Source organism: Garra rufa, chromosome 7 (assembly GCF_049309525.1).
Source record: "Garra rufa chromosome 7, GarRuf1.0, whole genome shotgun sequence".
NCBI classification, from domain to species: Eukaryota; Metazoa; Chordata; class Actinopteri; order Cypriniformes; family Cyprinidae; genus Garra; species Garra rufa.
In genome coordinates this window covers 25,269,000-25,281,604 of record NC_133367.1, presented here as the reverse complement: position 1 = coordinate 25,281,604, position 12,605 = coordinate 25,269,000, and the positions used below count along the sequence as shown (strand labels likewise).

The 12,605-nt window shown below is 32.5% G+C and overlaps 1 protein-coding gene across 1 annotated transcript in view; it reads left to right on the top strand.

Annotated features, from left to right (window-relative positions):
- The window catches only part of cdc14ab (cell division cycle 14Ab), a 75,659-nt gene that overhangs the window by 17,854 nt on the left and 45,200 nt on the right, over positions 1-12,605 (top strand). The window contains exon 5 of the mRNA XM_073843625.1: positions 11,747-11,826. Coding sequence (XP_073699726.1) covers positions 11,747-11,826 — 80 coding nt within the window. The remainder of the gene's footprint in view (positions 1-11,746; positions 11,827-12,605) is intronic.

Here is a 12,605-nt window from a genome sequence, read left to right as displayed (position 1 = left end):
GTTTCTTTGATAAATAGAACGTTCAGTAGAACATAATTTATCTGAAATGGAAATCTTTTGTAACATTGTAACTGTCTTTATCATCACTTTTGATCAATTTAAAGCATCCTTGCAAAATAAAAGTATTCATTTCTATAACTTTTTTCTCAGGAATAAATTGCATTTTAAAATCTATTCAAATAGAAAGAAGTTATTTTAAATCATAAAAATATTTCACAATATTACTGCTTTTGCTGTATCTTGGATCAAATAAATGCAGACTTGGTGGGCAGAAGAGACTTCTTTAAAAACATTAAAAATCTTACTGTTTGAAAACTTTTGGCTGGTAGTAAATTTCTTATTTTGCAAAAAATAAATAATAAATAAAATAAGTCAATAAAATGCTGTATTTACACTGTCGGTCAAAAGTTTGTAATTATGATTTTTAGGGTGTACTCACACTAGGCACGGTTTCCCTGAACCGGGCCCGAGTACGATTGTCCCCCCTCCCCACTCCCCCTCTGGCCTGCACTCACATAGGTTTTCAGCATTCGTGCTGGAACACGCTTACGTCATTATGTTGCGATGGTTTCAGGATAAACAGGAAGAGCAACGCTCGCGCTGAACGCGAAATAGTTTACTTTGTGGTAGGGCTGGGCATTTCTTTCAATTTTTCGATTGATTCGAATTCACGTTTTAAGACGATTTAATTTTTTATTAAATCGAGGTATCGCAATTTTTTTTAAATAAAAAAATATATGTATTCAGAACGGAAAACAACGCGTTCTGGTAAAATAACGCGAGTCAGGGGACATGATTAGCTGCTTGCTAGCAAGTTAGCTTACCACATAAACAGAGTAGAGAGATGATTGAAGACAATGGCGAATTATTTGCATATCAGGGCTCTAGAGTGCGACCTAGTTTCTCAATGGTGCGACCCGCCGTTCAAGGGCAAAAAGAAACTACTACGTGCGACTATGAAAAAATATTTAGGAGCACCATGTGCGACTGACCCGACCAGCATATTTGTATTTGCGCTGAGTGGAGCTTCAAAGGTTTCTATGTGTTTTGCACGTTGACAAATGTACCTCAAGTGTAGAGAGAGTAAATAAGAGACTGAATGGGCAGTAGCTTCGTTTATTATAATAGAGCTTTGTGAGATTGCGAACTAAGATGAGTGATAGCTTTTAATCATTTTTAATGGAGTTTTTTTTAAGGGAGATATTGATTTATTACAACAGTTAAATAAACGAAGTTATTATTAAGTGACTTACATTGTCTGACTATAACACTATTGCCTGATTTTGCTCTATTTCGTCGTCAAAAGTGGTCTGAAACAAGTCACAGCTGAGCCGCCGCGCATCTCCACTCAAACACAGCGGTGTTTCGTTTATGAATGAACGTGCGTTTTTAAACGAATCTAGTGAAATGATTCAATTTCCCGTTCATTAAGAGTCACTTGCTTTATTCTTGAATGAACCATCCGTTCGAACGAATCAAATGAATATGATTCAGTAATTAAATCAGTGTCTTACCACCACCTGCTGGCAGATCGTTTCAGTTATTTAAATCATTTAATATTTCTGTGTTCAAAATTGTATATTTTTGTATAGGATATAAGTGCAAGAGAAAAGCATGGCAATATATATTTTCCTCCCGTCTCATATTTATTTGTCTTACAAACATTTACTGTGTCTGGTATGATAAGAATGGGGCTTGGTGGAAAGCACTGATGCAGTTGCTATGTATATTGCAAAATATATGGTGCCCATTTATATTGTGGAAAAGCTGGGGATTCTTTACATGCTAAAAGAAGTAGGGGGGAAAAATCGATTTAAATCGTAAATCGGATTTTTTGGGAAAAAATCGGGGATTTTATTTTTAGGCCATATCGCCCAGCCCTACTTTGTGGATAGTTATTTTAAATCGTTTGGTCCGCGGTGGTCCACAGCCCTCTCATATTGTTAAACGGGTCTATCGCCTTTGTGGCACAACAATTTTCACGCAATCGTGCTGCTCGTCTGAGGAGGTTTTCAATTACCAGCTGAAGTGCAGCAATGACTTTGCAACCTCCTCTTCCAAGCGGGCCAGGGACGGCTAAACGAGCCACGTCCGGGCACGGTTCGGAGCACTCGCACTAGTCAAACGAACCGCGCTTTGGTGGTCAAACGCACTCGGGCACGGTTCAAACTGCCTAGTGTGAGTACACTAGGGCTGGGCGGTATATCGAGTTCTGGGGATATATCGATATGATTCCCCAACGCGATACGGGATTATCCAATATCGTTCATATCGATATGGCGCGTGCGCGTTCTGCGTGAAAACGAGGGCTTTAAAACGCCGCTAAAAAGCATTGACCCAAGATACGAGCTACAATCGCAAGTACTTTGCATCAGAAGCTCTGCCGCAAATGTACAGTGAGGTCAGAGGGAAGCTTTCCGAGCGGCTTGCAAAAGTGACTCATTTCGTACTAACAGCCGATTTATGGTCTAGCCCCGGGGTCGTCAACTGTGAGTGAAAAACGTTGATGTAAATGCATTATTTTGGGGTTAAATCGCAAAATATTGTAAATATATCTTTTTATACTGTATGTTTATACATATTTATGTTTTAAACCATGAAGGTGAGCCAATGGATATCACACAAGCAACGTGAAAACTGAGCAACAGCCTATAAAGCGAAAGTAAAAACAGCTCTTTCAGCATCCGACGTGCACATTTTCTCAGAGACAATGATAGACGAATATACTTCATATGCTGATATTACACAATCATTTACTTCCCTAATATTTCTCTTGTGCGCCGAACACAGTGGGGAAAACATTAAAAGAAACGTATTTTGTGTAGGAAAGGGGGGTTGTTTTTGAAAGTCGGTGTTTAAAATAAAGCTCTCATTTTCATTGATGACTGCAGTATTGTAAGGGTTAAGAAAGTCTTAATTATGATTTCAGGTCGTCTTAAATTGGGGACTAAAAGGCAAGAATTGCGATGAAACTTTATAAGGCATAATATAAATTTGACATTATATAAATATGAGCGCTGCACATTTCACGTTCGGAGCTGTTTTTTGTGCCATTCTGACAGCGCCTCCTGCTGGAAGGCAATGATCTGACATTTTTAATCAGCTCGTATGTCGGCTGTTGTCAAAAAGATTAATGTAAAAAAAAAAAACAATCCATGGTTTTAAGCAGCAAACACGTAGAGTTGTACATGTGAACTGATGGATCGACAAGATCATGTGTTATACAAATTTAAACAATTAAGGCAGTAAAATATGTGCATTTGTTAATATAATACTTGATTGACAATGTTTGTTTAAATTTATTTAAGAATTGATACTTTTGACTCTTGAAGGCTGGAATGTGAAGTTTATCATTTAAGAAATCTTTTTTGTTTTGTGAAACCTGCATCTGAATTGTAAATCAAGCTTTTTACAGTCATTTTATTTATTTATTTATTTATTTTTGTTCAGGTCTTTAAAAAGGTATTCAAATGTCTAGAATTTAAGATAAAATATGCTGCAGATAACCTGGTCTCGCAAAAAACATAAATTGTTTTTTAATTTATAATTGTCCGGACCTCGGCTGGTGAGCAGGGTTCATTACTGGACCTCGAGCCGTTTTAGTTGAAGACCCCTGGTCTATTTATTTTTTTTTTCATTTCTATTTTTTTTCATAATTTGAAATATGTTGTGCAGCTTATAGTGTTAAGCAGGAGAAACAACCTGCACTGTATTTTATTTATCAAAGATTTTGTGCAGCTGTTTATTTGTAAACAGGGAGGGAAACCCCCGTGTTTTAATTATATTTTGCTCAAAAACTGTTTAATAAAGTTTTAATAAAGGCTTTGACTCTTAAGTAACCATTTATGGAAAAATACCGGATATATATCGTATACCGTCATTCCTCCTAAAAATACCGAGATATGAATTTTTGCCCATATCGCCCAGCCCTAGAGTACACCCTTAAATGTTTTTGAAAGATGCCTCTAATGCTCAACATATTAAAATTATTTCTCAGTGATCATGTGGCAGAGTAATGGCTACTGAAAATTCAGTTTTGCATCACAGGAATAAATTACATTTTAATATACTTTTAAATAGAAAATAGTATTTTTTTTTTAATTGTAATATTTCACAATATTACTGTTTTTGCTGTATTTTTAATACAATAAATGCGGCTTTGGTGGGAATATCAGAGTAATTTCAAAAACATTAGAAAAACCCTAATTATTTTAAACATTTGACCAGTTGTGTACACTAAATCAGAAGTTTTTAACTCTGGTCTGAGCCACTTTTATATCATGTGCATATCAGATTTTATTTTTGCACAATATTAATTCAGTGTGAACTCTCAGAATTCATGATCTTACATAAATCTACTTTCATAATAATTGGATAATTTGAAAAACAAAATCAAACATTTTACAAGTGGGATAAAACAAGTTTAGTAAGGGTATTTTGGGGAGAAATGTAAATAAAACTTTTATAAAATTACATAATTTGACACTAAGTTTGATTCAAAAGATAAGGAAAACCTCACACAAAAACCTGACAAAGAATACAGTAAATAAGGGCTTTCTTTATCTTTTCAATTCTAATCAAAGCAAATATCCCTCAAATTTGGTGTACTTTCTCAAAATCGGTCTACTAGGAATGCTTACATTTACCCTACCAGTCTAAATTTACTTTGAACCTTGATCCCGGTCTTAATTTAGTCGTCTTAAATGGAAACTCATTTTAGCTACCTTCAAAAACCCAACCTCTGGAGACGGCCATCGAATCACGTGGATTCTTTCCTATAGACTCAATAAAGTCCTCAAGATGAACTTGCGTTTTAAATAATTCTCTTATACACCAATGTAATCATCTCCAAATTTGCATATAACCCTTTTTGTGCTCTGCATGATCTTGCCCGTCACTCTTTGCGTGCGTAGACATGCATTCAGTGTATCTGTACTTGCAGTGCAATCTTCTGTAAGTAGGTTTTTATTGATCCAGGCTTGTGTGAGATGTTCTCCTCTGGCAAGCGCAGATGTTTGCTGCTGATCTGCCCTGCAGTAGACGACCCAGTTTTATCATATGATAAAAGGAGATTATTTGTACTGGCTGAACAGCTGGGCCAAGATCTTCCATCGGAGTCACATGGGACAGTAGGGCGCAACACAAACAAACAAGCGCCGACCCTTCTCACGGGACTGAACTTAATCTGCCGAACTTTTCAGCTAATTGTTCGGCCGGTACATATTTCATGAGCTCATGCACAAATGATAAAGCCCAGGCCTCCTGCAGAACAGACACAGCCTTCAAAAACAAAACATGAGCTAGTGTGAGGGTCAAGTACTGGAGATCTTAAAAAGATATTATTTGCGTTGTTTCAAATCTGTATAACGTTTTTCTGTAGAACAACAAAAAAGATATTTTGAAGAGAGTGTGGGTTGCTCTTTTCCATGAATTTGACCCTTTGCAAAACTTTTTACTAGTTATAGCACAAAATAAACATGAACGAACATCAGAAAGTATATTGTTTCAACCATGGAATGATGTCAATACACCCCGTTTTTCAAGTTTAAGTCCACAGATGTTAATCGACTCTCCTGTCTGGTTCGTTTATCGGACAAAATGGCAGATTGGCAATTATGATTGGTCAGATCGCCTGTCAATCAAACTTCAAGGGTCAATTACAATGAGTGGGGACTGAGGCTCATTAAGGTTTCATAGAGGATGCAAATGCACCAGAAAGTATTGTCAAATGGCCCATGTGACTTTGACTATATTCCACATCTTCTGAAATTGTAAGATACATTTTTATACGTATTTTCTGGAATATTTTTTAAAGACTAAAATAATGCAAAACACATTTGGATCCGTGGTGAATTAGAGAGTTTATTTGCATAGCACATTTCCCACATAGTTTTAGTTTCATTTAGGCTTGTTTTGTTTTGTAAATTTGTTTAGGTTTGGCGTTTCTGTTGTTTATAATGGTTGCAATTACACAATTTTGAGTGCAGTATTGCTATTTTGACAATTTTGAATGCAATAATGAAATTTTGAACATTTTGAAAGTTTTAAGTTTGATTTACAGTATTTTCCTGGAATATACAGTAGTTATTTACTAGGGCTGGGTAAAAAATATCGATTCTCCGATTTTAATCGATCTTCAGTTTAACACATCGATATCGATTCGGGAAATCCCGAATCGATTCTTAAAGCGCGTGCTTCACGTAAGAGGATCTGAATATTCACCTCTCGTCCTGAAGGCGTCACTAGTGTTCCTGCTGAGAGAGTTTTCTCAACTGCTGGTGATCTAATCAAAGCGCAAAGGAGCTATCAGAACATGTTGATCAGCTGCTTTTTTTTTTGCAGAAAAATCTGGTGATCTAAAATGATAAGGCTGTAGTTAAGAACTGTTAGTTTTATGGACAGTTAGAATGCTTTGTATACGCAGACAAGGGCTTTATGATGGGCCTGTTTTGAACGTTTTGAATTTAGAAAAATGTTTTATTTCTTAAACATGTTTGAAGTTCTTAATATATTTCACTGTTGCACATTTATAGTCTTTTTATTTTTTTTTACAGTAATGTGCATTTTGCAGTTTGTTTACATGGTGTACAATGGATGCACATATTTATGACTTCTTGTTGCAGTGTTCATTTAAAATAAAAGTTGTTTAAAATAAACAACTGTGGGCACACTACTATTAATGTAGATGTGTATTTCAGTAATAAACTTAAGTAGGAGAGTTTCAGTTACCAGCATTTATATCAAAATATGGATCCCATGTCTGCAAAACTAACATTTTAAATGAAATATTGATAGCTAATCGATATCGAATCGAATCGGAATCGGAATCGAATCGAATCGAAACCATAAAAATAAGAATCGAATCGAATTGCCGAATTGGTCACAATACCCAGCCCTATTATTTACAGAAGTCATTATTTACGGAAAAGTTGTAGGTAGGGCTGGGCAATTTGGCCTAAAATCAAAATCTCGATTAATTGAACATTTTAACTCGATTACGATTAATGAATGATTATTTTATTTATTAATAAATTATATTTATATAATATTTATATAATATTTATTTTTTTGCCCTCATAGTTCACTGACAAGTTTTGTACAGTAAATATGCGCACATATTACGAGTGAGAGATTTTTGAATGAAGGGTGCGTTACTTGATTTTAAAATAATTGAAGGAAACACACACACTATCAACTGTCTATGATTATTTATTGAACATCAATGTTGAACAACTGAAATTAAAACAAAAAGTCACATTTTTCTTAAATTTGTGAAAAATAAATAACTTGCACTTTTGGAAACAAAATGAATAATTTTCAATGTTTTTCATATTAAAAGTAGAAAAGAAGCGCTATCTCTTCTAAATAAAATTATGTAAATACTTTTTACTGTATAAATACTGTTTAAGCTCTCCATCGACATGGTGGCAGAATAACGTAACGTAACGGAGCGGCGTCCTGTGACTCCACACGCGGCAGTGTTTTTAAAGGGAAAGTAATCAAAATAATCTACCTGGAAAAATTTGAACGATTATAGGTTCTGAATGTCGATTTCGATTACTTTTCGATTAATCGCCCAGCCCTAGTTATAGGTATGTCAGTTTTGTGAATGAATCATTCTGTTAAGTTTTTTTTTTTTAAGTGAATCGATTGGTTTAGTTCACAAAACTCAACTATTTACCAGAATTTTACATTATTGAAATAATTTTATTACATTCAAAAATAATGCAATTTTGACTCCATTTTAAGTGCAATGATGCAGTTTTTTTTTATTTATTTATTTTTTAAATTGGAAAAATACCTGCAATTTTCTTTTTACATACAGGGTTAACAAAATATTATCTACATCTGCAGTTGAGTAGCAATAATTCAGTTTTAACTCAATTTTGAGTGCAATAATGCAATTTTGATACAAATTTAAATGCAATAATACAATTTTGAGCATAATAATGCGATTTCATTGTAATTTTGAATGCAATGACATTTTGACTAGATTTTGACTAAAATTTTTGAATGCAATTGAGTGCAATGATGTAATTTTTACGCATTTTTTGAGTGCAGTAATGAAATTTTGACTCTTTTGAGTGCATTAATGCAGTTTTGACTCAATTTTGAGTGCAATGAAATTTTGATTCAAATTTGAGTGCAATAATGAAATTGACAAATTTGAGTGCAATAATGCAATTTTGAGTTCATTAATGCAAATCCGAATGCAATAATGACATTTTGACTGCAGATTTTGACAAATTTTTGAATGCAGTGCACTTTTGTCTCAACTGAGTTCAATAATGCAATTTTGATGCATTTTTTGACTGCAGTAATGCAATTCCGAATGCAATAATGCAATTTTGACACATTTTTTGAGTGCAGTAATGCAATTCCGAATGCATTAATGCAATTTTGACACATTTTTTGAGTGCAGTAATGCATTTTTGAGTGTAATAATGAAGGTTTGATGCAGTTTTGAGTGCGATTAATTAGTAAAACTTTTTTCTTGGAATATACAGTAGTTATTTACAGAAGTCAACATTTACAGAACATTACATGCATAAGAAAAGTAGGTATGTGGGTCATTCAACTCAACCAGAGGTAGAAAGTTATACATGTTTAGTGAGTAAAGCCAAAATATTAAATGTCATGGATGAATATTTACTGAGTAATACACTTTTTTTTTTTTTTTTTTTTTGTGGCAATGGCAATTTTCACCTGAGATTCAGAGTCAAATTACAGGGGGGTAAAAATGACTTCAAAAAGATGGCAGCATCATAATGTTACTGTTACACAGAGATTGGTAGGTCTATTAGTAAAATCTGTTGACTTTAGCAATCTTTGTTGCAATTTGTACCAATGGTGATCATTCAAAGAAAGGGATAGAGCACTTCAAGTTTTTCCTGCAAAGTTTGCAGGCCTGTAACACAAAAATAATTATATTTTGATTACCCTTTTCTTCTGGATTTGATCTTAACAAACTTTCCCTTTTGGCATCTTTATTTTTAATCATTTGATTTCGGAGATATTGGAATCTCAATATGGCTTCAGGGGTAAATCGTTAAATTGTACACATTTCCAATGGTCAAAAACCAAATGAGGGTCCATTTGTAACAATATGATACTACTTTTCTTTAAAAGAGGAATGTCTGAAGAACAAATAATCTTGAAATTAGAAATGTATGTTGTTTCCTTCTGTCGATTGGTTTAATTCACAAACTGGTCTGAATGGTTTGCTCACAAATAGAGAATTTTCTGTGAAAAATTACTTTTAATTTCATAATGTAACCCATTTTTTTGGAATTGCGTGGAAAAGAGCAACTAGCATTTTTCTTCCAATGACAAAATAACTTTCAGAGGAAACTTGGTGTGTGTGAATTACATAATTTTCATTTTCAGTTGATCTACAATTCTTTTTTTTTTTCTGTTTAATGCGTGTTGGGCTTTCGCATACGTTTCTTTTTTCGCGTTGGCACAGTCCTGCTGCATTCTGACATCAGGCCACAAAAATGTTGAAGGAGTGAGCGGAGTTCTTATTATAGAGTCCTTTCTTTCCATGATGTCAAGAGGGATTGACGTGGATGTAGGGAGTAGATGACCGCTGAAACTCGTCCGTGTGTGTGACTGCCACACTGTGCCGTGACAAGTCGTCCCAGCTTGAGAAGGGCCCCATTGTGCTGAGCCACAGCATCTCATCTGTGTGACACATTCTGCCCGAACATCACTTTCCTGAAAGTGCATTTGTGTATGGGATAAAGAGGAACACGGACAGAAGTGGATAGGAAAAAGACTGAATAGGCAGTTGGGAAGTGGTGATGTCCGATTTGTGTACAAATTGTTCTTTCTGGAAGTCAGAAGAAAAAAAAAATCTTGTAATTTTGCCAGATTATCAATTAAAATATTATTTTCATTTCAGGCATAATGAAATGGACTAAAATGATAATTTTTGCTACCTTTAAAGGATGTTTTTTTTAAAAAAAAGTTAAAACTGTTATTGTAGTATTATTGAAATACCTTTATAGGATTTACTTAAAGTTGGGCTTTATTTTATTTTTATAGTAGAAAAGATAAAAATGAATAGGTAGTTGGGAAGTAGTGATGTCCAATTTGTGTAAATTGTTCTTTCTGAAAGACAAAAGAAAAAATTGTAAAATAGTAATTTTACACAATTGTCAACTAAAATGTTATTTTCATTTCAGGCATAGTGAAATAGACTAAAATGATGAAATTCTGGCTAAATTGAAAGAATATTGTTATTTTAGTATTATTTTATACTATTCTAAGGTTTATTAAAAGTTTGGCTTTTTTTTCTTTTTTTGTAATTGTAATATTTAAATATTTCATGTATTTTATTTTATATATTATTTACAATATATTAAATATTTCGAAATCTAAATATTTCTGTATAGCTACAGTTTTATTTCTGTTTTAGTATTTTTAATGCTTGCTAATTTTCATAATTTTTCTTATTTTTCATTTTAATTTGAGTGTTGTTATTGTGATTCTTTTTTTTTAAATATATGATTTCATTATATTTACAATATACTAAATATTATTTCGAAATATAAATATCTGTGTAGCCATCATTTTCAGTTTTAGTCATTTTAAATACTTATTTTCATTTAATTCTTTTTTTCATTTCAAATTTAGTTAGTGTTATTGTCATTTTAATTTATTTATTTTATAATTTATATATTTTTAATTTAAAAAAATATATATTTATAATGTTAAATATTATTTAAAAATACAAAATATTTCTGTATAGCTCTTTTTAGTTTTAGAAATTTTAATACTTGTTAGTAGTTTTTCATTTATTATTTATATTTAATTTTATTTTATTTCTGCTTTACAATAACATTACCAAAAGTTAAAGGATATTTTTCCAAAAAAACTTTTAAAACTTTTTATTATAGGATTTATTAAAAGTTTGTCATAATTTTTATTAATTTTATTTATTTATTTTTTGTAATTGTGTTGTGTTATTGTAATTTTTATACATTTTTAATTTTATATATATAATATATATATATATATATATATATATATATATTTACAAAATATTAAATATTATTTAGAAATATAAATATTTCTGTATAGCTATCATTTTATTTCCATTTCAGTTTTAGTCATTTTAATGCTTGCTAAATTTAATTTAAATTGTTTATTTTTCATTTTAATTTCAGTGTTATGTTATTGTGTTTTTTATTAGTTATTTATTGTATATATTTTCTATATTTACAATATATTAAATATTATTTAGAAATATAAATGTTTCTGTATAGCCATAATTTTCAGTTTTAGTCATTTAATACTTATTTTCAGTTCATTCATTTTTTTTAAATTTTAGTAAGTGTTATTGTTATTTTTATTTAATATAATTTGTATATTTTATTTATTTTTATTTTAAAATATTTAAATGTATTATTTATAATATATTAAATATTATTTAGAAATATAAATGTTTCTGTATAGCTCTAATTTTATTTCAATTTTAGTTTTAGAAATTTGTATACAATTTTTTAATAAATTGTTAAATTTTCATTAAGTTTTGCATTTAATATTTCGATTTTATTTCAGCTTTTTCAAATACGACATTACCTAAATTAGTAGCAAAATAATTATTTGACCAGTAATTACCAAAAATGATTTTGAATAGTTTTAGTTTAAAACAACAACAACAACACTGATGTTAAAGTGAATTAATACTTGCTTTGTGGTGCACTAAAATGTCATTTCCTCTATCTGTTTCCCATCTCAGGTGATTTACCTAAAGAAAACACCAGAGGAAGCCTATAGAGCCCTTATCTCCGGCTCCAATGCCTCATATCTTCCTTTCAGGTAAGACTGCCACCACATATCCACAAAATCGAATTGAAAAAATTGCAAAAATTCTCAGTTGTTGCTAAACCTTTGCCAATACATATATTTGCCTCATTTCCCCTACTTTCCTCTTTCTCTCCCTCGCTTACACTGCACTCTAATCTGATTTCGCACGAAATATTGTCTCTCCTGCAGCTCACAGGGTTTGTAATGCGATAAACTTCTTTGCCCGGATAAATAAACAGGCAAAGTGGAAAAACAGCACGAACGTTTTTGCAAGCCATGAAGCTGACAGCCAAATAGTTGTCGTGCATTTATATCGTGATGCTCATAATTGCAGCAGGATTAGATTATCGTGCTGCTACGGGTCGACGTCTCTGGCCTTTAATTTGAGATTACAGCATTCGGCCGGGTCAGCGCACTCGTAATCTCTTTTCTTGAGCTGAATTCTGGACTCTGTTCCAAATTGTTGCATAGGACAGAATGCTGAAACCTTTGAGCTGACCGCCATACATAAAGCCCTTAAAGAGGACATACGTAAGGCCCTTGAGCAAGAGGAAAATCATCTGGGGCGGCTTCTAGACTCTGGTAATCTGCTCTGTCAGATTTGTGAATGGTAAGAGAAAGGCACAATTGTGTTGTGAATGGGTCTTGTTGGATTATAGTATTGCCATTTTAAAACAAGAGTAACTTTATTAGAGTCTTTATTGGAAGGTTTTACTGTTGGAATTGAAATGCTAGACTTTAGCGGTGATTTATTAGTAGTGTTCCCATGCTGTAAAATGTTTAAAGGGTGA